The sequence below is a fragment of the Saccostrea cucullata genome, unplaced genomic scaffold, assembly GCF_032062105.1.
Source record: "Saccostrea cucullata isolate Sc308-1 unplaced genomic scaffold, CSIRO_AGI_Scuc_v1 ctg5602, whole genome shotgun sequence".
NCBI classification, from domain to species: domain Eukaryota; kingdom Metazoa; phylum Mollusca; class Bivalvia; order Ostreida; family Ostreidae; genus Saccostrea; species Saccostrea cuccullata.
The window spans coordinates 1-27,511 of NW_026929705.1; the positions used below are offsets into that span (position 1 = coordinate 1).

The following is a 27,511-nucleotide window of genomic DNA, read 5'->3' on the forward strand; positions in this document are numbered from 1 at the left end:
TGTAAAGAGGAGTTAAATTATTGCGTCATGGGAGGAGTGAGTTTAATTAGTATATAAGGGGTAGAATTGTAGAAACGCAGAAGTAGTTAGGAAAGTTTTGACCAAGTCACTCGTTCGTTTTGTTTATTTTCTATGCTTTTGATTTATCGCCATTAATAAATTGTGAACTTTACGCTGTGTTTTCATTTAAAAGAAAAGGAATATAGTACAGTTTTTGTGGATGGAATGTTAATTATTTAGGATTTACATGCTCGGAAAATAATAAACGCTACAAAATATTGGGCAGCTCGTATATGCTTACTGCCCCTGATTCTTTTGAAATAATCAAACTTTCAGATATTAATTCCCATGGGACGTGGGTCACAAAAATTGTACTTTGAGACAATCCCTAGAGTATTATACGCATATATATTTCACAGAAATCCTACTTTATTACCATCCCTAGAGTTTTAAACAACTTTAAACTATTATTTTTATTTAGTGTAAAAGTAAATTGAAGAATAAGGAAATAAAACGACAAAACTTATTTTGCAAAGGTATTTTCAATGAAAGTTCCCCCCCCCAAAAAAATGCCATTCACCAGAGTTTGACACACCCCTTTTAAAAATCTAGGCCGATGACCTATTTATTTTTTGGCATTATTTGCTACTAAATTATTTTGTTAACATGGTTTCTTAATATGAATAAAAATTCTATTGCAAAATTTTTTTAATCATCACTTTTATACCACAAACTCGTATTTTCACATTACTTTCTATAGTAATCATCGATTTCCGTTGCCTACTTTTGAAACGCTCCCTATCAAAAATCTATATCAATGACCATATATTTTTTTCATCGATTTTAACTCAGAAAAAGTCACTTTACCTCATATTAAAATTTGAGTAAAATTTCTATTGTAGAAATGAATTAGGTCCGTCGTCGTTAAAAGATAAGTTCCGTGTCACGGGAGGCGTTGGCACGATAAAGAACCCTCACTGTTCAAAGGCCCTGAGAGCCGAGAATAGGGCTATATTTAGAGCCTTTCACTAGCATTCACTGACGTCTATGTATGAGTGAAATATTCTCTTTATCGGAACGTTAAGCAATATACAATCAATCCATCAGAAAAAAAACGGAATAAAGCAAGATACAATTCAAAAGAGTTCTCCAATAATTGAATTTAAATGTTTCGTTAAACGTTAGACGTTTTCATTGATTCAAATTAAAAACAGCAAAGTTTTAAAAAGAAATTACGAAAGCCCAGAAGGATCATTCGAAATTCAAGTTTAGAAATACGAGATTCGAAATTCGAGATTCAAAATTCGAGTTTCGAAATTTGAGATCCATACTAACCAATCAAAAGCGGGTTCAACATTTGATTACTTCCCTTTATTATGTTTTTAGTATCAAGAATTCGTTGATTATATTTATAACAATATGATCATTTTCTAAAATGATAATGTAAGAAAAAAGTTTTATGTATTAAAACGAACTAAAAATAAGATTTATATTACATCTTGAAATATACATATTTAATCTTATTTTTCTCATTAAACAACACAGTAAATACGTATATATAGAATATTATATTGTCTTATCGTTGACTTGCGGTATAAGTAGGTAGACTTTTCTATCAGATCATAGCTGAGGGAGAATATTGTTATTGATTATAATAATTATGAAATATCATGAATCGTCTCTACACTGTACAGTAAAACAAGGATTTATATTTCATTACATTTATAAAGATTACATATGTGCAGTGAGACTTGACTGCTGAATCGAACTGTAGCTTTACAAGGTCTTACGAGTATATTTTATTCTTTGACCATAACGCTATGGTCAGAGACTAAAATATAAAACCATTTTGCTATAGTTCTGCAGCTAATTTAGACTAATATACTGTTTGATATCAGATAAAATGAATGCTGGATTTAATTTAATTCATACTGGCAATCTGTATTGCATATATAATTGTTAATTAATTCAAGAAATCAAAGCCTTAGATGAAGATAAGTAATTGAAAACTTTATTTTTATGTATTCCCTCTATTAGAAAAACAAACGCGGTTTTTATTTATCAAGGCTACATTGCCTTTCAAGTTTTTAAAGTAACATTTTTAGTGTCGGGAAAAATGGGCAGGTGTTGCGGGTAGGGGTGGTGATTTTGTTAATCTTTAGACACTATTTATAACTTTATTATTATGTTAACAACCCTTTAAATAAAGGAGACAATGCAAATATATATATACCCCTGATATATGTATTCTATTTAATATTTAAGTAGTCATAATATAAATTGAAGTATATCTTGCTGATCAAAAATCCAATGATTATTTAGATTTCCTTCTTATATATATAACACTCTTTCTTGCATTATAATTTAATCAAATGACTCATTTGTTATAAATATATTAAATGATTTCTTGATAATAAAATCATAATAAAGGGGAGTAATCAAAAGTTGAACCCGCTTTTGATTGGTTAATCTGGATTTTGAATCTCGAAACTCGAATTTCGAATCTCGTATATTGAACCTCGACTCTCGAATGAGCCTTTTGATTGGTTAATCTGGATCTTGAATCTCGAAACTCGAATTTCGAATCTTGAACTTTGAATCTCGTATTTTGAAACTTGAATCTCGATGAGCCTTCTGAGCTTTCGTAAGAAATTGACATGATTATTTTTATTTGCCATAAAAAATAACCGTATTTTTAGAGCTTGTTGGATTTTTTTTTAAATCAAATTAACTTTTTTTAATCTTTAAATTTTTAAAAATCGTATGCGTGAAAAGAATAAAACACTTGCTGTTGCTTTCAATTCGACATTTAGATATATCAAACACGTTATGTCAATTAATAATGGTAATTTCCATTCCGACGTCGATACGATATATCATAGTGAGCTTGAGATAAAACATACCACAGAGTCCGACCCTTCTGTTACATACTTTGATATTTTACTTGAAAAAGACACTTATGGTAATCTAACAACCAAGCTATATGATAAACGTGATGACTTTAACTTTTCTATCGTCAACTCCCTTATTATGCAGCAATATACCTTCATCACCTGCATACGGAGTATATATATATCTCAGTTGATTCGATACACAACAGCATGCTCTACGTATGATCAATTTCTAAAGCGAGCTTAATTATTGACAACCAAGTTGATGAAACAAGAATATCAGCAGTCTCGTTTAAAGTCATCATTTCGTAAGATCTATGGTCGATACAATGACATTGTCAGCAAATAAAATTTATCATTGAGTCAAATGCTGACTGACGTTTTTCATACCAATTGTTAGTCCCTTATTTATACAGTGAATTGACGACGGATTTTTCCGTTATTTCACGATCATGACAAGTAGCACACAGCGGGTGTGACTGGTCGGAAGGGGATGCTCACTCTCTATGGCACCTGATCACAAATCTGATGTTTCGGGGGTCCATGTTTGCTCTGCTCTTGTTTTGTATTGTTTTATGGACTTTGAGATTGAATACTGTTCGTAATATCCATATCCTTCTTTACTAAAAAAATCGCGTAGAAAGGTCTTATTTCATAAAATAATTAATATAAGAATCTGCATTTTGAAGTTGGTACTATTTTTATTGAATTTATGAGGTAAGATATAATTGCAACGAGCAATTTAATGAATTTTGATTTAATTTTTGATCTCAAGAATTTGGAAATATCGAAAATTTTCTTGATTAACATGTGTTCAACGAGACTTGTTTAGTTCTGCAGTCACCCCCAACATTTAATAAAAATTTCAAAAATGAAATTTAATAATTTATGTATCCTTTTAATCTTAAATAAAAAAAAGGATTTGTTATAACTTCAGAGGAAGTCTTTAAGCCGTTCGTACAGTTTTGTTTTGTGTTATTTTTTGTTTGAACGTACATGAAAATTTCCTTATTTTTAGCATAATTTTTTTTGTAGAGAAGAGAGAAGTTTCAATTCAATCAAAATGTCAATGTGGATGTTTTGGACTTTTCCCCTGAAATTCCTTAAACTTTTTGTTAAAGATTCTGATGTATGTTTAAACCTTGACTAAATGTTAATCTCTGTGCAGGTCTTCAAGAATTTATTATCGCAAACTTTTTATTATCATTTGATGGGCCGTATTTGAAATGAAGAAAAGGAAATCGTTGCAAAATGTGTGAAAACAATATTCTTTTGTAAATAATTGAATATGGTTTGTCACGCTATACATTGACAGATTCATTCATAATATAAACTCAAGGAGAATCATGTTGTTGACAAAAATAGCTTTAGATATATACGACTTAAAGAATCAGAATTATACATGCACAACTTGACAATTGATGATGCCGGATTTGCCGCTAATTAATTTAGAATTATTGAAAATAGATTAAACACCCATGTGATTTGAGATACAGTATGTGCCTGATGGCAGTCCTTTTCTATGTAACTGCGTCACAAGTCTAGCCTATCGGTTGATTTTTAGTTTAGTAAAAATATTGGAATATCATTTGAAAGAGCCATTGTGATTTTTTTTTTACTTCAGTTATAATATTTTTGCTTGAGTAGAATTCAATAATTGTAAATGGGGTTATTTACTTCAGTAGCAGCAAGATTTGTTTTTGAAACGATGATACTCCCCTATGGCAGCTTATGTTGAAGAATGAAGTTTCGTAAAAGAAAATCAAATTCTTAGATTATGGTCAAAACTGAATAGACACATATATGCAAATAGTATTTTTTTTTGTTTTTAAAAATCACGCATGCCATTTTTCTATGCCATTTTAATTAATCATTTGATTTGCCAATAGGCTACCAACTCTCAAAAGTAGAACCTACATATAATTGTGCTCCAAGTAACATTGACTGAGACTGTATGCAAATCAGATAGACATTCAAGAAGAGGAATCTCGAATATCATACGTAATTTATTTTCATGATTTATCAATTAATAAATAACAAATAGTTATTCATTTTCATTCTTGACAATCACATCAAAGAAATTCTCAACATTCATTATAAAAAATAAAATCAAAATTGCATGTGATACCAAATAAAAGCTTTAAAGATTTTTTATATGTTTATTACATTAGAGGCAAGTCGTGTAACACCTGGTCATTGTCTCTCAATATCTTCTTTTTCTTTCTGTATTGTTGATTCTTTACCTTCAAAAAACATGTCTCATATCACTTTACAATCTGAGGAATACAGTGACAAACAAAGGATTATTAAGATTAAAAATTACTTACGCAGGTGAGTTAAGGCTACCTTTGGAGGTTTCTATGTAAATATATATTTAAAACCCATAATTGCACTACCTACTACACAGAAAATAGTAAGACTTGTTTACTAAAACATTCCTGGAACCAACGACATGCGAACGCCACATTATGACGTCATATTATGATTTCATCGACCTCTACTACACAAGTTTATAAGAAACATTAACAAATTCGCTTCGGTGCAATGGCATACTTGACTTTGTCTTACATACACAAGGTACAAAAAGACGCAGGATATTTCAATGATTTAAGATATTACTGCACAAATGTCGACACTCCAATGGTTTAGTTACTATTGTTAAGTTTTCAGTTAAAATAGTATAAAAATTCAAAGTCAAGAGTAAGTTTCCTAAGGTTTTATTAATTTAGAAAGTGCATAGGATTTGTGCAGCATCCTTCTGAATTTTTAAGAATATTCTCCTTAATATTATATATTATTTATTTTAAATTAAATAGGAGATGCCCATATTGTTTTGTTGTTTTGTTTATGTGTTTTATTACTTTGAATGATAAAGAACAGCCATCGTCATAATGTGCATTTGCACTTGTATACTGCGGGCACCAAGTATGCATAAGAAAAATCAGTTTACACTAACTTTCTCTGTACATAAAATATAAAACTTATGCAATTTTATTAGCTCATTTGCAAAGAAACGCCACCTATGTTTAGTCTAAACTCACTTGTGTATATCAATACATAATGCAACACTTAGTGTAACTTAGGAAAAAGCATATCTTAGATCTGGAATCTTAGATAAGGGAGAGGTAACTTTTCAATGTTGAAAACTCTTACGTCTGTACGTAATCTATTGGCAAATGGTGTAAATTCTACTTTTAAAAGATCCTTTTGTGAGTCTCAGTATTGCCTGAAAATAAAATATCATGTCGGATTAAAATAAGTTTCCCCGTGCTTTTGTCTCTTTGTAAGATCAATTGAAGTATTTAAGCATCATGTTCGGTAATTTTTATATTGAAAATATTGTATTATTCCAAATATATTTTAGCAAAAGGTATAATTCAAGATGCTAAGTAAATTAGCATTTTAGAGATATTGATGAATTACTATTGAACATATTACCGCATATTTGAGTTCATCTCACAATATGCGCCGTTATCAAAGCTCTATCCTTTTATTATATGTCATCATTCACCTCCTTTTTGTGGAAAAAACTTATAAATGTGATAAGCCGGAATTTATTTATCCATCCATACAGTGTCGCTACTTAGTCACTAGGTTTGCGGGTTATCTCCCCTTTTCTATGCATCAGTGAAAGTGAAAGGTGGGTGATGAAAGTATCCGATTTATGTTTTTGTATTATGAAATATTTTATAATAATTTCCAGTTTTTAAAGTTAAGTTTCAGTCAAAGAAGTAAAACAGATTATCTTATTAACATTGATATTGCCCGATGGCAAGTATTTTATTGGATTGAAACAGATCGATTTGCCACCCGTCCATGCTTTAAACACTGGTACATGGTACAAAATTACAATGTGGTAATAATAACCAACTTCATCAGCAGATTTTGAATGAATAAAAACTTACTTAGTGAAATAATATATAAACAAAATGAGATAATGTAAAAATAGGTATGAACTTCAACTTTATTCGGTCCATGTTATTCAAGGTCATTTGCCAATAAACATCCGTACACATGGTGGCCTATATTTAGTTACTTAGGTCCCTTAGCCAATCTTTAGGGGATTTAGAAATGGGAATATCCATAATTATAATTCTTACAGTATGAGAATGCTTTTGTAACTTTGGGTTTGGTGCATTTATCAGATATTGAGTGATTTTTAAAAAATAAATAAATGTTCAAGGGTTACCCTAGCTGTGCCATACCAGTCTACCTTTTGTCCTAAAACAGTGAATAAATAAAAAAAAATACAGATTGAGAAGTAATAAAAGTTTGACAAATCTTTAGAAATGTTATGTAGCTAGATTCACAAAGGGACAGAACTCTAATTAAAGTATATAAATTTCAATCAAGGCCATTCAACTTTAACAAGGGTCCAAAGAGAGGCATGAAAGATATGCAATTGCGACAAAGGCAGTAATCAATTGTGAAATAAAATAGTTTGAAGTAAAATACATAACAAGTTTTGGTGCTTTTGAATGTAACATTACAATAATGCATTTTATGATATGATTGAAACATCAGGTAAGATGTGTATTTGTTTATACATATTACAGTTGTACCCATGCTATATGACAAAACTCAAGGTAAGTAAATATGAATGATGACTAAAAAAGTAAATATATTTTGAGTCAAAAAATTCAGTTGGATGGAAGCATTACAATCAACAATTCAGGCTGTAAAATCTGGGAGGCATACCCGGCATAGGTAACATGCACCAGAGTTGAATTGTACATTGTCTGTCAAATCCACATAATAATAATATATTAGGACCAGCAGCATCCTCACCTATTCGGATATCACTTCTCTTAAGGGGCTTGATAGGGAGGACAACTTCAGATTCAACAAGAACAATAACAATGTGGGCATAGTAATTTAGGACCTCAATGGTTCATTAGTAACAGTTGATATAAATAGGATTCCCCAAATTTTATTTTAATTAACTACATGTAATATCTAGCAAGGCTAGCTACTATTTTGCTGGTTAATATATATCAAAGGGTTCAGATTAAGTAAGATGGGGCGAAGGGCATGTTTCGCATATATTCTTTGTTGTCATTTTGGTCAATGGTGTAGTTAAAATTATACATAAAGGAAATAAAAGAAGGCCATGCTGTTCGTTCCTTGGAAGCCGTTTCCAGTGTACATGAGCATAATCATGAATTTCTCTAACAGCGCCTTTACCTTAATTGAGAAGGTTTGATGATAACACAATATAAACACATACATTTAAAGGGGCTGGGTGGTTGTGGCCATTTTTAGGCTATTTGGATCTCCTTTAGAAGAAGAGCTCAATAAAGATATAACTGATCAAATTTTAAAGCTAAAATTTATGAAATTTTTTTTTGCCAAATGATAGTTGACAGCTTAAGATATCATATCCCAAAATTTAAATTTATATCTGGTGGTTAATAATTGTTGACCCCCTGGCCTCCTTAATGTCTTCTCACCCCTTAACAGCATAAAGGCCTTGTATCCTATAAAGTTGTGTTTAGTAAATGAAAAGTTTTGTACCATCTTAAGTTAACATGAAAAAGGTAAACTTATTTTACTAATTTATTATATGTAAATTATTTCACAAATGTTGATTATTTACACAGAGATTAATTTCAGCATGGGCTTTTATTTCCTGACAATGTTCTAAAAACATGGGTCTAGTCACTTGTTTAATATTTATACAAGAAGAGAACTTTGGGTATTGAAATACAATTCTACAAATAAAAGACTGTAAAAAGAAGTTAAATAATAATAATTTATAGGCTAATTGAAGCACTGTGAAATAAATAAATTGTCAAGAGAATTAGGAAATTAACATAATAATTAACATTTATTGCTTTGAGTTATCTTTCTCATTGGGAAAAGTGAACCTTAAAATAGGAATTGCAACTCAAATTTCCTGAACTTTTACCAATTTTACTCGTTATTAAATTTGGCATTGGGAATGAGGGACAATTTACAGAGTTCTTCAGGTGCTACAGTCAATGCATATGCAGGCTCATTTGAACACAGCTCACAGAGCTGGTACCTTCTATGTATTTTCCAAATATGGCATATGCTGTATGAATGGTCATGCATTAATAATAAATAAATCAATAAATAAATAAAATAGAAAGGGTTATAATGAGACTTATAAGGTTCAAATTGGGGCTTTTTGTCAGTGTTGGTTTCTGCTGTGTCTCTAAGTTGTTAAGATTTGCTATTTCACACAGATAAAAGTTGCTTTAGTTAAAATTCTATATTCTCAGTTCTTAAACTCGCAAAGAGTAAATTGTTTAGGTAACTAGTTTTCTTTATCACTAATAAGCACTAAAGGCAAGATTACCTAACTACCTAACAGCGGGGGGGGGGGGGTTAACCATTGTTCCACAGGCTAGGTTACAATCCAAACCAATTCCTACAATATTTTCTTTTTAATAGTATGTGATTACTGTTGGAAATTAAGACACATATGCATATCTCAGGGGGCATTTTCCCATTGAAAATACCAGTTCAAACCCAGGTGCCATTTGCATGTAATATGATAGGTGTTTATCTCTCATCTGAGCAGTTACATGTAGCATAATTATTTTATGTTACTTTACACATTTATCTCATGTGGGATTAAGATGCATTAGTCGGTGCATATATATGTACATGCAGTTTACATCCATGCATTAGCTAGTGGGTATAAATTCAGGTTAGCTAGGGGATACAAATCCAAATCCACATGTGTGTAGGAGTTACAAGATTCATAGTATTAAGATAAGTCTAAGATAAACTTCTCCAGCATTTTAGGGTATTGGATATAGGATAGGTTTCCACTGACTAAGCATATTAATTTTTTATGCTCTCTATCATATATCCATTTTCTACAGCCTTAAAAAGATTTTGAAGTCTATTATTTAAATAACCTAATCCATAGCATATTTCTGCAAAGGAGGGGGGGGGGGGCTTAAGGTGTGAAAAGATCATGCATTTTTGATAGAGCATCAGCTGGGAAGGGGTTTAGAATGAAGGATTTAGTCATATGTGCCTTCAATGTCTGCTGCAGTCCAACTACATTTACAAATGAGCAGTAAATACAAAGTCCTCCATTGTGTGTCTTGGTTTGAAAGGTACTTATTATATACAAGATTTAATCAATTTTAAATGGTCCTTTGAAGAGTTCGCTTTCAAAATAAGTGGTACATGTATAACATCATTCCCTCAGAACTGGCAAGATACGTTACCAAATATCACAAAACATGTTCTGCAGGTTACAAATTGGGCATGTGAACACTTTTAAAATTATTGTCAACAATACAGGAATAGCATAATCATGCTGAAAGGGAAAGGGGGGGTTAAAGAGTAAAGGTGCTCATTCATCTTGTTTCTAATCTCTGCATGAAAGTATTTTATCACCTAAAAAATAAATAAATAAGAAATAAAACTCAAATTTATAAACAAATAAATAGAGTGGGGGGGGGGGGAATCTAAATAAAACGTATTTTCTATATAATTTTCTTACATTAGTCCAGGTAGTAGTTCTTTCTTGCCAGCTGGATATTAATAATGGAATCTGAGACCCAAATCAATATACTAGTAACTTGGAAATATATAAATTCAGGAGGGGGGGGGGGGGCGTTAGGCCCAATTAATTAATGCAGGATAGTTCTACAGTGGGTTGGCAATGAGAGAGAGTGATATTCACGATGGATGGGTTTCTGAGGGTTTTGAGTAGGCTAGGAGTCCACGGTGGGTGGTTAAATTGAAGTTGCCTACCCCCACCAGGTGGCGGTGTGCACCTACGGTGCCCATGTGGCGAAATCGTCACCTTCAATTTAACCATTGAACTGTTGATTTTGTTGACTTTTTGTGGTTGATGTTGATATATGTGATGGTTGATGTTGATATATGTGATGTTGACTTTGAAAATTATATCTTATACAATTTAAAGCTAAAGCAAAATAATATAATTATAAAAGATAATTTGTGTTGAAATGTGTCCGTAGCACGAATGAGGTCAACCCAGCGTGCTACTTTTCCCGTCAGGGAGGGCACAACTTATGTTGATGTTGGGGGTATGCCATTTTGCCGGCTGCCCCACTGTTGTGTAGACCACTGTGGACAATACCTGCCAACTCGAATAAAACATTAAACTTAAATACGTAGCATTTGTTTATTATATACATAGGTCTTTGATAATACCGCATATTTGAGTTCATCTCACAATATGCGCCGTTATCAAAGCTCTATCCTTTTATTATATGTCATCATTCACCTCCTTTTTGTGGAAAAAACTTATAAATGTGATAAGCCGGAATTTATTTATCCATCCATACAGTGTCGCTACTTAGTCACTAGGTTTGCGGGTTATCTCCCCTTTTCTATGCATCAGTGAAAGTGAAAGGTGGGTGATGAAAGTATCCGATTTATGTTTTTGTATTATGAAATACCCTCCCACCTCAACCCTTGAGCTAGGTGTTAAGTATATAACCTTTCTCCTTTTGTTTGTTTAAATAACGTTTTACATGGTTTGGCTATACCAAATTTATTAGAGTTATGCAAATGTTATTGAGAATCTTTTTCTGCTGTGGGTTTTTGTTTTTTAGAGATTTCGTTGAAGGAGACTAACGATGCTGATCTGAATTGCCTGCTATTTCCGTATTCTGGGACCTTTGGAATGATCTCTGGCCGAATACCATGCATGACAAGGGTCAACTGGGCGAATTATCCATTCGAGGAGTTCGGGGAAAGACAGTAAACTATACTTCACAGTGGTCGTATTGGCGAAATCGTCACCTTCAATTTAACCATTGAACTGTTGATTTTGTTGACTTTTTGTGGTTGATGTTGATATATGTGATGGTTGATGTTGATATATGTGATGTTGACTTTGAAAATTATATCTTATACAATTTAAAGCTAAAGCAAAATAATATAATTATAAAAGATAATTTGTGTTGAAATGTGTCCGTAGCACGAATGAGGTCAACCCAGCGTGCTACTTTTCCCGTCAGGGAGGGCACAACTTATGTTGATGTTGGGGGTATGCCATTTTGCCGGCTGCCCCACTGTTGTGTAGACCACTGTGGACAATACCTGCCAACTCGAATAAAACATTAAACTTAAATACGTAGCATTTGTTTATTATATACATAGGTCTTTGATAAATGAATGATAAAATCATATAACAGAATTAATATAGGTGTATGTAATATTAATGAAAATACTGTATGAAAGGTATATCCAAAGTACTCATTCAAAGATAGAAAATAAACTACCCAGTTTAATAAAAAGGAAAAGTCTGGGGTTTTACCTGGGTCAGTTCTTCAGAGTAAAGGGTATAATCTTCGTCATCCATGCTTTGTGTTTTAAAAAGATTATGACAAAGCTGATTCCTGTACTTGCGGATTCTTTCAATGTCGTCACCCTGTGTTTTCTGTCCAATCGTCGGCTCTTTTCCCCAACCATTAGTTGGCGGTGGAATGTTGCTTCCAAAATTTCTCAATAATTTGTACATGATTGGGACATCAAAGGAAGAGGCATCTACAACTGACCCGGAAGCTGTGATGTAACAGGAGGATGAGTATTAATAATGTTTAGGATATTAAAAAACATTAAAATATCATTCGGTTTAGTCATATCTTAAGGAAAAACTTCATTTCATTTTGTTTATTTCTTTATTTTAAGGGTATATGTTTGTCACAAATTATTACCAGGATAAACATTCCTAACTTCAGTAGCTGTGAATCTGAAGGGCCCATTACAAAGGGATTCCTTGTTATCCTTGAGGCATTTTTGTAAATCCTCAGGGGGAAAAATGGAATCAAAATACGCCTGCATTGCATCTCTTCCCAGTGTTATAAGCTTTGTAAGCTTCTCCTCATTTGCCAATGGAACTGCAACAAACCAAAGTCAATTTAACATTTAAATTAAATAATTTTGCAAATTATAATTTTCAAATTATGTAAATATTTGATAAGAAATATGTCTGTATATTTACAAAAAATCATATACCGTAAATCTTGAAATTTTTGTTGAAGATAAATTTTTAGCAAATTTGCGAGTTCTTTGAATTCGCAAAAATATTTTTATTAAAAATAATTCAACAATAAGAAAATGTAAACAAAGTAGTGGTCATTCGCAAAAATTTGAAGCGTAAAAATTAATCAACAGCATATTGACCCAGATTCGCAAAATAAAATCGACGAAAAAATTTCCAAATTTACGGTAGATGAGTTGCTTACCTTTTGCAGATTTAGCACAGGAAACAGATGGCGCGTCCTTAGATTTAAAATGACAAATGTTAAAATCATACATGACAAATGAAAGTTGTTATTTACAGATTTGTTTCAATATTAAAGAATTAATGTAAATACATTGCATAGAAAACTTTAGAAATATATAAATTAAAAAAATCCTCTTAAAACTTTGTAGCTAATTTCTGATATGATCTTTTTTGTTTAGTTCACTTACGATTCTCCAGAATTTTGTCAGAGCGTTTTCGTTTATCATATGTTTTCCTGTAAATCCATGTCTTGGACATAATATTTGACCTTTCCCAGATATTTCGTCTTCATATACATAGCACCCCACATTATCGCAAAGAACATCTTGATGTGAACACTGAAATGCAACCCTATATGCAACTTTTTTGTGAAATGTGGTTGTTAAGTATCCAAGTCTATTTTCAAGAGTCTCCTTAATATTTCCGGCAATATTAGCATCAATAGGTGCGTTTTGTGGTCTCAAAATCTGGACTTGAATTGCAGTTTGCGTCACTACCAAGGCAATTAGGTGGTCTTTGTATACAAAAATCGCTATGTTTTTATACAAGCCTGGTATACTTTCATCTTCTACCACCTCCCACTCTGTTCCCACAATGCAGGCAACTATCAATCGGCAGTAAAAAAAGAACGGTAAAAACTGGAAATGAAGCACCAATACAGATGACTTTGTTTCCATTCCTCGTAAGGCTATCTGTTCCTTTCTACCGAAGTCTCTTTTGTTCATACATGGGACGTAGTGTTTTACTTCCCCCATCGCCAGTAATCCTAGTCTTTGCATATATTGCAAAATGGTCGGCCTTTCCCAAAAGTCTATGGATAAGCTCTCCCAAATTCGACTAAGGAAATTGTCCATTAGATACCCAGTCCTGTGGAAGTACTGCCAGTCTCTGTCAGTTTCTGCTAAGTCTCGGACATGATTTTTGTCTGATATTATGAATTTAAATGTATCAACAAACCATTGGACGTCAACAATTATAGTATTTGAAAGGTTCTCCTCCTGAAAGTGAAGAATCAATCCAATATCGTGGAAAAAGCATAGTGCATCCTCCATTTTTAAACTTTCATTTTTCTTAGCGTTCCAGTATTTCTCTTTGAGTTCTTCGATAGAAACGGTTTTTTCTGAACCTCTCATTGTGATTAGAGCCAGTTCAATTATAGACCATTCTTTAGGAATATTTTCTTTCCATCTTCTGTCTTTGGCAATAGAAGCAATGCAGTTTTCTAATTCAGATAAAACTTCCAAATTTTCACCTTCGTCACAAGGAAAGCTGACAAAGAAACACCTCTCATATTTTAAATGTTTCTTAAGATTCGAATCTCGAGGTAGCAAATCCAAGAGCTGTCCATAAAATCCGTCTTTTTCCTATAAAAAAATTAATACATACATTATATTTACAATACAGTATATAAAAAAACACTAAAACCCAACAACACTGTATATCCTAAGTGTGGGATCTACAAAGTAGATACAAGGTCACGGATGGAAATTTATATAATGCACTTTAATTAACCAACGAAACAAACAATAAAAAATGTCTAATTCGGGACGCCCTGTCCCTTCTTCAGGAAAAAGAAAAAAGTTAAGATATACAGTATATGAATATACATTTGTATTAATAATCAAAAACGAGTTTGTTGAGTCAGCACCCATAGCAATATCTCTGTCCCTACAAAAGTCAAATTTTGAAAAAAAAATCTTAAAATGTGCTGAGTTCTATAAATTGTGAAAGAAACATAAATTGACAGAATACATGTCGTTTTGAAAAAAAAAAACTACCATTCAATGTCACAAATCACATATGTAAAAAGTAATGACGTCATCAGTCTAAGTACATGTATTTAACCCATGTGGCTAAAATTAAATAAATGAAATTTTTCTGCCTTTTTTTCATGTATACTTTTATCTTAAAGTAGACAAATACGCGCACTCCCTCATCAACGTAAAGTAAAACCAGAACCACAGTTCTTTTTTCTGAGTTGTGATTTTTGAACTGTATTGGTTTGACTTTTACTTGGCGCTTTAAAAATCCAATAACGATTTTGCTCAAAGTCAGTTGTATCAACAAACTTACAAACATTGCTTAGAACGTAAATTTTAGGAGAAGTTAATTTAAAAAAGAAGGCTTGAAATAACTTTCGATTGCCAGAAAGAAGATAAGGTATTAAGAAATTATATAATCAACATTTCTGTTGATGAGGATATGCCGATAAAAACCACCAGCATGCAACATGTTTCAAATCGATGCGACATACAGACTATTGTCGTCGGACAAGTTGAAGTTTACATTGATCATATTTTACAAGAAAAGGAAATACTACGATCTGATAATCTGATTATTTCAGACATCACAATATTTATTTGGAAAAAAAATTATCATATTGCATGAATACCCTCCCATTCGAGCCCTGAAAATCCATAACATTTAATCACGATGCAATATTATTGCTAGATTACTGGATTATAGGGATGATAAATCACTTGCAGGACACTTACTTTTTCTAAACGGATCATCCAGTTTGTGAGAATCAGTCAATCACGTCCTGATTCATTGTCTCTTAATAACTAATTGCTTTAAAAATGTTAAACAATTAAACAATATGAATAATAGGTATCGTGTGTGTGTTTTTACTGTTTTTAATACATACAATTTTGTAAATACAAATGTTCACTCAAATTATACCTGTAATACAGTAAAACGGAACAAAATCTTTCTTTTTGAAGATAAAATACTTGGGTGCACCCTTAATCAGAGCCAAGATAATAAATTTTAATACGCTTTCCTAACAATGTAGAATTATTTAAAGTGGACTGCCAAATCAATTCGGTTACAAGATCCTGTTTTTTTTTCCATCTTCGTAACATCGGTAGAATAAGATCACTCATAACAGAGGATGCTTGCAGGACACTCGTTAGATCTTTAGTGACATCTAAACTTGATTATGGCAATGCACTACTGTTTGGCCTCAATGCCACATCCTTACAAAAGTTGCAGAAAGTTCAGAACACTGCAGCCAGACTGGTGACACGTTTGAGAAAACATGAGCATATAACACCAATCTCATAACTCTTCAATGGCTACCTGTGGCAAACCATGCACAATATAAAATTATGTTGTACACTTTCAAGGCCTTACAGAAGCTCGCCCCGGAATACATCCAGGAACTTGTTCAGGTCTATCCCCACAACGTTCACTACGGTCTGGGGATTCACTGAGCCTTGTAAAACCACGCAATCGAAGTAAGATGTATGGAGCTAGAAGGTTTGATGTATCTTAAGTCACCCTGTGGAACTGCCTCCCGCAGGATCTTCGAAAAGAACAGTCACTTGACGTTTTTAAAAGAAATTTAAAAACACATATTTAAAAACTCATCTTTAGTTTATAAGGCTCTAGTCACAATGGAGTATCCAATTTTATAAAAAAGGGGGAACAAAAATTTTAAAAAATTGACCTATGATTTTACTTTTTTGTTTTTTATTATACTCGTCCTTTGTTTTATATTGTACTTGTTTTCTAAGTGTAAATCGCTTTAGGGTAATTCCATAATTATATAAGGCGCTATATAAAAGTAGAATAATTATAAAATAATACACGCAAAACAATGATTAACTTTTGTTTTTTTTATATTCATTTTATGCATTTAAGATGACAAAGTAGACTTGAATTCATATACAGTCCCTGAAGCGTTCTACTTTCCCATTTTTCCGTTCGCTCACCGTTCGTTCAGCGTTCGTTTACCGTTCGTTCAGCATGCGTTCACCGTTCGCTCTTCGTTCACAGTATTGCGTTCACCGATCCGTGCGCTCGCGTTCACCGTTCACAAAACGTTCACCGTTCGCTCTTCGTTCCGTTTACTTTGCGTTCACCTTGCGTTCACCGTTCACTTATCGTTCAGTCTTCATTGTCATTCTGAACTCCGAAGTGAAAGGACCTATCTTTTTGATGGTAAGGATTTACATGTTTTTTTTAATTAAATAACTTGTATATCGTGTTTAAAGAATAATCATTTCATTGCAAAAATTATCTATGATATTTATATTTCTATTATTATAACTCAGCTGTTACTTATTTCATGAATTTCCTGGAAAATAATTAATACATTAAGTACCTACGTGTATGTAGAACGAATGCTAAAAATAAAATTCAAAAAGGGCAATGTACAAATGCTTCACGCACGGCATCAATTTGATATAATTTTAAAGAGGACAAATTATTAATGGATGTATAATAATTAATAATTAAAAAGTCTTTCACAGGACAAGAATGCATAAAAAAATTATTTCTACAGTAACACGTATTTAAACTACATATAGGTTTGAGAACTATGAACAGAACTGCAAATATTTAGTTAATTAAATATTTTTAGAGCTAATTAAAATGATGGTGTGGTTTTAAATTTTTAGAAAAGACCAACTGTTTAAAATATTTTTTTTAAAGAGAAGAAAAATTCCTTCCTTCTCCGTACCTTAACATGTTTAAAAAATATCTTTTTTTGCTATTCAGTATAATTGAGATCCCCCCCCCCCCCGGTGCCATTTCTCCCGAAATAAAATTCTTATTGAGTTTTTTCAGTATATTTTAATTATTATTTAATTTTTCTTGTAACACAAGAAAATCAGTCTTAAAACCAACATCAATCAGTCATTAAACAATAGTATTTTAGTATAAACTTGTGCCGACAGTAGTATTTTAAATTGGCAGGGAATATGTTTCACATTCAATTTAAAACTGAATCCTTCCATTATTTTTTTTCTGCAGGATTGCAAAAATCAGATCTAGAAATGATAGGGTCAAATATTAAAATTTCTTGGAATACTAAGTGACTCCTTGCCTTCGGCATGTTCGGTGAAACGCGATTTCCACACCTCCACTGTGTCGAATTATTTTGAATGATTGACAGCACAAGCACGCTACTACAAATATAGCACGGACTTCCTGTGAACTGTCTGAACTTGATGATGGAAAATAAAAGCCAATGATTACTGTCAAATGGATTTGTTAATCTAAAAAAAAAAAAAAAAGATTACCTTTATCACCTTTATTGCTTGGAATATTCAGGAAAAATAATTAGAATATTTATTTGAAACAACATATACCTGAGAATCGAGGGGGTTACAGTCCCTGAAACGTTCTACTTTCCCACCTGAACGGTGAACGAACGGTGAACGAACGGTGAACGAACGCTGAACGAACGGAGAACGAACGCAGAGCGAACGGTGAGTGAACGATGTGTGAACGGTGAACGCAACTTGGTGAACGATGTTGAACGGTGAACGGTGAGTGAACGCAGAACGCGAACGGAACGCGAGCGCAAAGTGAACGGTGAACGAACGGTGAACGCAAGATGAACGATTTATTCGGAATGCCTTTGGTCTTTTCCTTGCATTAAAATTATTCTTTTATTCTATAATTCAAATGTCATAAATAAATATAAATAAACGATAGATAAACAAAAGAGAAATAAATAGATAATTAAATACGTATGTTTAAATCGATATTTTTATAACATGATTTTAATCGCCGTCAAAAGTGTATTTGTTACCGCGTGTAGTTAAAAAATAAATAAATCATATAGTAAATAATTATGCTAATTCTTTTAACTAATAAAATAATGCGGACTTAAGAAGATGAAACTTCTACTGAGATAAACAATATATAAATAAATTAATTAATTAATTAATTAATCAATAAATAAATAATTAAAAACATTTTTTTTCTGCACATACCTATGTTTAAATGGATATATTAATAACATGATTTTAATCGCCGTCAACCGTGTATTTGTTACTGCGTGTAGTTAAAAAATAAATTAATCTACTAATATAGTAAATAATTATGCTTATTCTTTTCACTAATAAAATGATGTGGACTTCTGAAGATAAAACTACTACTTATAGAATGAATTAAATACATTGTACGGGGTTGAAACAACCGTACATGTATTTCCGTGCCAAACCGATTCTGAGTAAAATAACGGATTTTTTTTTTAATTCACAATTATCTGTTGCCATTGACTGTTATCGTACTGCATAAAAATTTTCGTTTTATTTAGATTCTGCTGCAATATATTCTATATTTATGTGCCTTTTTATTCTTTTATGACGATTATTTTAGCTAACTTCATGTATCTGTAGACATTTCCCGGCCGTGATTATACTCGGTCAAGATGTTGGAAAGAGGCATTCAAATTATTTGTAATACATGCGTAGATTAAAATTTCAAAACTAAATAAGTAATGTGTTGTCATAATTTTTACTGAACAGAGAAATGTACGAGAGAGAGAGAGAGAGAGAGAGAGAGAGAGAGAGAGAGAGAGAGAGAGAGAGAGAGAGAGAGAGAGAGAGAGAGAGAGAGAGAGAGAGAGAGAGATAACCTCCCTCGATTCTCAGATATATATTGTATCAAATAAAAATTCTTATTATTTTTCCTAAATATTCCAAGCAATAAAAAATATCTTTAGATAATTGAACTCAAACCTTTTTCATCTCTTATCTTTAATTTTTATTCAATGGCTTTTTTTTAGATTAACAAATCCATTTGACAGTAATCATTGGCTTTTATTTTCCATCATCAAGTTCACACAGTTCACAGGAAGTCCGTGCTACATTTGTAGTAGCGTGCTTGTGCTGTCAATCAAAATGATTCGACACAGTGGAAATGTGGAAATCGCACTTCACCAAACATGCCGAAGGCAAAGAGTCACTTAGTATTCCAAAAATTTTTAAATATTTTTACCTATCATTTCTAGATCTGATTTTTTCATTCCTGCAAAAAAGAAATAATTCGAATATATATTTGAAAGGATTAAGTTTTAAATTGAATGTGAAACATATCCCCTGCCAATTTAAAATATTTCTGTCGGCACAAGTATATACTAAAATACTATTGTTTAATGACTGTTTGATGTTGGTTTAAAGACCGATTTTCTTGTGTTACAATAAAAATTAAATATAAATTAAAATATACTGTAAAAATCAATAAGAATTTTATTTCGGGAGAAAAGGCACCGGAGGGGGGGGAGGGGGTCTTAATTATACTGAACGGTAAAAAAGAATTTTTAAACATATGTTTAGGTACGGTGAAGGAAGGAATTTTCCTTCTCTAATAATAGACTATTTTAAACAGTTGGTCTTTTCTAAAATTTAAAACCACACCATCAATTTAATTAGCTCTAAAGATATTTAATTAACTGAACATTTGCAGTACTGTTCATAACTCTCAAACCTACATGTATTTTTAAATACGTGTTACTGTAAAAATAATTTTTTAAGGTATTCTTGTTCTGTAAAAGACTTGGATTAATTATTATTCACCAATTAATAATTTGTCCTCTTTAAAATTACATGAAATTGATGCCGTGCGTGAAACATTTGTACATTGCCATTTTTTTTTGAAGTTAATATTGTTGTATCGTTCTACATACATGTAGGTACTTAATGTATGAATTATTTTCCAGGGAAAATTCATGAAATAAGTAACAGCTGAATTATAATAATAGAAATATAAATATCATAGATACTTTTTGCAATGAAAAAATTATTCTTCAAACACGATATCTAAGTTATTTAATTAAAAAGCATGTAAATCCTTACTATCAAAAAGATAAGTCCTTTCACTTCGGAGTTCCGAATGACAATGAAGACTGAACGATAAGTGAACGGTGAACTCAAAGTAAACGGAACGAAGAGCGAACGGTGAACGTTTTGTGAACGGTGAACGCGAGCGCACGGTGAACGGTGAACGCAATACTGTGAACGAAGAGCGAACGGTGAACGCACGCTGAACGAACGGTGAACGAACGCTGAACGAACGGTGAACGAACGGTGAGCGAACGGAAAAATGGGAAAGTAGAACGTTTCAGGGACTGTATCTCCCTCTCTCTCTTTCTCTCTCTCGTACATTTCTCTGTTCAATAAAAACCATGACAACACATTACTTATTTAGTTTTGAAAATTTAATCTACACATGTATAACAAATAATTTGAATGCCTCTTTCCAACATCTTGACTAAGTATAATCACGGCCGGGAAATGTCTACAGATACATGGAAGAAGTTAGCTAAAATAATTGCGTTTATCGCCACATTTTGATAAATGCATTTAATACCAGTGCAAGGGCGATAACTCGTGCGTTCTAATTGTAGTAGTTAAACATTATCGAGACTATGGGTTTTAATAATATAACGTTATATTATCAAGCATCTTATGACGCTGATTGTCATAATCTACCGAAAAAGCTAGAAGGGTAGACATGTTGACAGATTTCATGTTATAACAATATCACAAGAAATATCCACTGCCATCGGGCCGTAATGTCACAAAAACCAAGGACGATGGGAAGAAGATTTAGACTGATACAGCAAAGCGTATAAGGATACCAAGTGAAAGATTGCCGAGATAGCAGCAAAGAGGGGGATATGAAGATGACACACTCCGCTCCAGATTTTAGATGGGTCGGGTCTGGAGATCGAGCAACCGAAATTGGGAGTAGCAAGGCTGTTCGGCAGGATCGGGATCACTGATTTACCCAATCATCCATAGATAGCTTCATGGGGTGAGGTTATATGTATATCACGGATTGACGGATATGTATACATGCATTTGTAATTTAGCAACAATAAAAAAAAATGGAGTAATTAATATACGGAATGTCAATGTTTGCGTGGCTTGGGTCTCTGGATTGGGGTCGGGGTGCGTGTTGGTGGCTCGCTGTGCGGCCATGATGATAATGCGTGTACGTAATGATTATTGACAGTATCTACTGCATTTTCGTGGGGGAGTCCAGAAAGTTCTATATACATTTCAGGGGCATGGCATTGTTTACAGTGGTGACAATCGAATGATTCGAACAATCAATATTCAATAATGACAATCATCAGCCAAAAGTACAAGGCTGCCAAGAAGTGAACCTCGAATTGATTGTCAAATAAATAAATAACTAAATAAATAAAAAAAATTAATTGGAGTATTTCACTCCTTATTTAAAGGGACTATTTTCAGTGGAAATTGAATGAGAAGAGTCCGCTCAGTTAAATATCGTAAAATGTAACATTCGAGCATAAGAAAGAAAATTTTCGAATATTAAATTATGATTCGAATATTCGGATATTAAGTATACAAACATCAAAAAGAAAAAAAAATCTGGTAATACTGAAGCTTTATCAGAAATTGAATCAAATTCTTATCGTTGACCAACAAAAAGATTTTAATTGAAACAAAATTGAAAGACACTCCTCTTGAATTACCTTAAAGGTGTGAAGAGTGTGTTCATTAAAACAATTTAAATTGTTCATTTGATCATTAGATGTATAACAGTGTCCAGTACTTAGAATTAGTTTGTATTGTTGAAAGGACACATTTTGAAAGTAACAAACATCCCTTGGTTATGTATACATAATTTAAAATCATTATCAGGAAATCAATTAGTTAAAGTAATTGCTTTTAATGTCTCTCCGTTAGATAATTGTTCTGTGTGGTATAAATCTGTAGGGTTATCAGTGTACAGTTTGGTAAGACAATTAATTGATCTGGAACTTATTAAAAGAATCTTTGAATTTTCGTGGGAAATTTTGTTTATTTATATATTTTGGATGTTAACTCTGCATTTATTCTGTAAAATATTTTAAGAATATAATTATAGTGCATTTACAACACTCTACATGAAATTTTATTCCAAAATAATGATATAAAAGGTATATTGCTTGACATGAGAGTAAAGATATATACAGTCATATTTTAATGCAAGATGTATTTATTTGATCGAATATTCGAATATATTCGAATACTACTATCGAATATTCGAATATCAATTATTGACAATTTTGACATCCCTACTTAAAATATATAAGGCTGGGTCAGAGATGTTTAGCAAGATATACCACAAGTTTCCTTTCTTATCTGTGCATATAAATTTGCAATGATCCTTTTCATATATAAAGGATATATATAATTCATGCTAGTGTGTGCTAGGTTTTGGTTTGGTGGAAATACTCCGGATCACTCCGGATCTGAACTAGGAACAGTAAGAAGAAAATAATAACTAAATAAATAAATACATTGTCAATGGGAGAGGATTGAGTTTGGGTTATATGGGTAATGTTACTATCACCACGGCTACAATCCGAAGTTATATCTCGATGGTCATTTCATGGGAAATTAGATTGTAGTGTTGCATTTAAAGCTTATGCCAAAAGGGCATGGATACACCCCCCTCCCCAGCAAAGTTCTATCTCTGACTGGTAGAAGTTATGACCATAATCACCTGAAATTGTCATGAGTAGACCTTGTGCCTACAAAGGGAGTAATTTCACTCATAAATTATTGACTTTTACAATTTGGATGCAAGTCCCCGACCTGGATACATGTTCTGTGTACTGAAGTAAAGTAGATTAAGAAGTTTTGAGTAATCACCTATTGGTTCTGGGTATATCTAGAGTGCATTTTGTTTGTCGCATATTAACACCACCACCCCACCCCCCCACCCCCACCCCAATATCACTTTAACAAATCCTTACAAGGTCGGACTAAGTTTGAAAAAATTATGCAAAATGTTATTGATTACATACATGAAGATAATTTTTATTTTACAGGAAAATCGGGAGACACAATTTGTAAGCATGTGATAGATATTTTTCATTAGGTTTGTGTTGAACGTGGCATACAGATTTCCAAAGACGAGACAGCGGAACACGCATCAGGTTTGACTCTAAGGGATAGTATGGAGACTAGTTATGCTTATGTGTTTATCTCAAGATACATCAACTGAGCTATATAATAATTCCAAAGATAGGTGTCTAGAATGGCTTGTGTACAATCTATAGACAATTTTCTTAAGGAAAGCATATGCTTTTTACACCAGGTATGTGACTATGTGTGATATAATAATTGAAAGGAAATATATTATACACCTATAATATATACTCACCGTCAATAGAAACGCAACACCCTAATTTTAGGGGTGAAAATTATATACGGGATATAACTATGTACCAAAAAAGTTAGGACATCTTTTACTTTGCCAAATCAGTTATTTAACGGTTGAATGATTTTCATTCCATTACCGGAAGTTGATTTTTAGCCCTCTTAACAAAATCAAAAATAAGCATTTTTAATAAAATTATTGACAATATTTTGGGTTTTCAAGCTTTTGTACCTGTTAATTATAAGTCTTGTACTAAAAGTCCGGAAAAAATATCCTTCTTTCTCTTCCGGATGTGATGCCTGTATTTCCTCAAAGTGACTGAAAGCACGCATTTTCATTGCTTATAGTGGAAATTTTCAAAATAAAGAAAAGGGAGAGTTCCAGATGCAAATATACACTACATAACGACTTTTCGGGCTCGTGTGTTTCAAAAGCATGAATGACAGTTCCTTGACCGGAAGTCCAAGGGTTACTACACTACGCCAAGTTAGAGAAAATTCGACCTCAGTATCTGAAAAACAGGCATTTAAAAAAGGACAAGAATATTTATTTCGCTCAGATTAAGACATTAATAAACTTAATGCATGGTAGAATTCGGGCTGCTATGTTGTACCTGGCGGACTTAGCACGTTTTGATTGAATGGTCCAAGGGGGACGTTTTAGAGTTATGTGTTACTTTATAAGGTTTAAAGATAAGATTAAGAATGAATACATAAATGTAAAAAGTAAATTTACAAAACAATGATACTTCATTTAAACTTTAAATATTATCTTTAGACCTTAGAAAGTAACACATAACTTTTAAAACATCCCCCCTTCCGACCATTCAATTAAAACGTGCTAGTCCGCCAGGTACAACATAGGCAGCCCGAATTCTACCATGCACTAAGTTTATTAGTCAGCCCGCGGGCTGACTAGTTATGGTACGAAGAACTTCCAATGCGCTTGCGTGACCTGGAATTCTGGGAGTGGTTCTGCAGTAAATCATTCCTGCTAATTTTATTTCAGTAAAATCAATAAAGATTATAAACCAATAAATCCCTATTAAACACCAAAATAATCTGTAAATTCAACTCAAAAAGGAATTTCCCGATGCTTATTTTTGTAAACATACAAACAGTTTACTGGTTCGCAGTAATTTAACTGGTTCGCAACTGATCATGTGTTCTACGCAGCGAAGCATACAGTTGCTACTTTTGGGTGAATTTAGTGTTTGACGCGTAAATTGAAGCTCTTTTATAAAATATATTGAAGTTATTTTACTTATGTATTTAAATCTCCAGCACAAACATTGCTTTACTACATATTTTTAGCTTTTTCAGTTTTTACTGCTTTTACTTTCGTTTTCACTACAAATCATTTCGATCCCGATGCTAAAAGCGGACAGACTTGTTAAATCATACAACAGATACTTCGGAAAGAAAACACAACTGGCTAAGCTTGCTCATTTGTTGTCTCCCGCTCTGAAATTAGAGAATATCAATTTCAGTCTGTCTGCCTGTCCATCTATAGTTCTGTCTGTCTGTAAAACTTTCTCTTCTCCGCAATATTGCGTAAAGTCTGAGCTTTTGCAGTAAAACTTTACACAACTGTTTACACCTTATATGGCCTTTTGAAGACCCTCTTGATTTTGAGGTTAAAGGTCAAGGTATTAAATTCAGAAATTCTGTCTGTTTAAACACTTGTTTTCGCTTTTGCAATGAAATTTTATCCACAACTCCCTACGGCCATATATATGACGTAGGGAATATCCCTGTGTATTTTGAGGTCTAAACGTCAATGTCATAAATTCATACTTCTGTGTGACTGTGTGTAAAACTTTCATTTCCAGTCAATATCTCAAGAAGGTTTTGAGTTTTTTGCAATTAAATGTCATAAACCATAACTCCCTATGGCCCCGCCCGCCCTGGAAACCCCCCTCCCCCGATCTGCGCATGCTTTTTTTTTATCCGTAAATTGGCTTGTTTTTCATAAACTACGACCTGATAATCTAGGTTGTGGCAATCATATTTAAGGAATGAATTTAATAGCTACCCATTTTATACGGTATAAACTGGGTTGGGGCAGTTTACGCTTTATAAACCGCGAAGCGGTTTATAAAAAAGCGTAAACTGTTCCAACTCAGTTTATACCGTATAAAATGGGTAGCTAATAAATTCATTGCTAATAATTTAATTTTCATTCATTTGATGTAAGAAAAAAAGATGATTGTTCTAACAAAATGACTTCAATTTGTACGAAATTTGAAAGTAACGTCGGGCGGATTGATACGTTTTTGACGCGAGTCATTGTGACGTAGGCAAACCATTTAATACGATATAAAGTAATATTTTATCCAATCAAATACAGCGTTACAACTAGAATTAATTTATGAATAAATAGGTTTATTATATTATAAGAGGTCTGATAAATTAATTTGTAGGTCTTAGTAATGTTTGCTTTATTTCAATTCTACTTTTTATTAAAAAATTTTAAGCCAAAATTAAGCTAGTTACTAGTAAGTCAAATGACGATAGTTAATAAACTAAAAAAAGCTTAGGCTATACCGTCAAATCTTACATGTTACCTGTTTCAATGAACAATAAATGTTTATTTTTTTTAAATTCTAAAATGTACTAGAAAATGTACTAGGTATTTCAATAATCCTTTATTTGTATTCTCAAACGAAGGTTCAGTACGGCTGTTTAAGTATCGCAGGGACAAGGGTGTGTCCCTTTTCTAAACACATAGCCAAGAGTGATTCAACCGGTGGCATTATAAACTCTAACAAGGATTACAGTGAAGCTTATTGGGCTCCGTTTTGTTAAAAATGGCATAATGTCCATATATATCCCCCCTCCCCCTACAATCTTATAGATCTGATAATGAGATTGTAGGTTTATAACTTCTTTGAATTATGTTACGTGAATTGGAACTTAAATGTTTATACATACCTTCCCTTCTTTTGATTTTGAGACAAAAAATTCAAGAATCTGCATGCACAAACGCTTCTGTTCCTATGCAGAAAAATTATTAAGACGATGTTTTAATTTTAGTGCCCAACTCTGCTACTGATTAAAAATTTGTTGAAGGCATTTTTTTCTGTTCTCTATGATTCTTTAAAACATTATCACAGAAAAGAAAAATCCACTGGCTGACTCAAGCTTTTTTTAAAAGCTAAACTTGTTAATGTCTTAATCTGAGCGAAATAAATATTCTTGTCCTTTTTCAAATGCCTGTTTTTCAGATACTGAGGTGGAATTTTCTCTAACTTGGCGTAGTGTATAGTAACCCTTGGACTTCCGGTCAAGGAACTGTCATTCATGCTTTTAAAACACATGAGCCCGAAAAGTCGTTATGTAGTGTATATTTGCATCTGGAGTTCTCCCTTATCTTTATTTTGAAAATTTCCAACATAAGCAATAAAAATGCGTGCTTTCAGTTACTTTGAGGAAATACAGGCATCACATCC

At 32.6% G+C, this 27,511-nt stretch overlaps 1 protein-coding gene across 1 annotated transcript in view; it reads right to left on the reverse strand.

Moving 5' to 3' along the window:
* Positions 1 to 5,011: 5,011 nt before the first annotated feature.
* The window catches only part of LOC134281887 (uncharacterized), a 28,918-nt gene continuing 6,418 nt past the window's right edge, over positions 5,012 to 27,511 (reverse strand). The window contains exons 3-8 of the mRNA XM_062764322.1: positions 13,329 to 14,504; positions 13,100 to 13,136; positions 12,569 to 12,751; positions 12,169 to 12,416; positions 6,045 to 6,117; positions 5,012 to 5,134 (exon numbers count right to left, since the gene is read on the reverse strand). Of these exons, the coding sequence (XP_062620306.1) occupies positions 6,058 to 6,117; positions 12,169 to 12,416; positions 12,569 to 12,751; positions 13,100 to 13,136; positions 13,329 to 14,504 (1,704 nt within the window). The 3' untranslated portion in view covers positions 5,012 to 5,134; positions 6,045 to 6,057. The remainder of the gene's footprint in view (positions 5,135 to 6,044; positions 6,118 to 12,168; positions 12,417 to 12,568; positions 12,752 to 13,099; positions 13,137 to 13,328; positions 14,505 to 27,511) is intronic.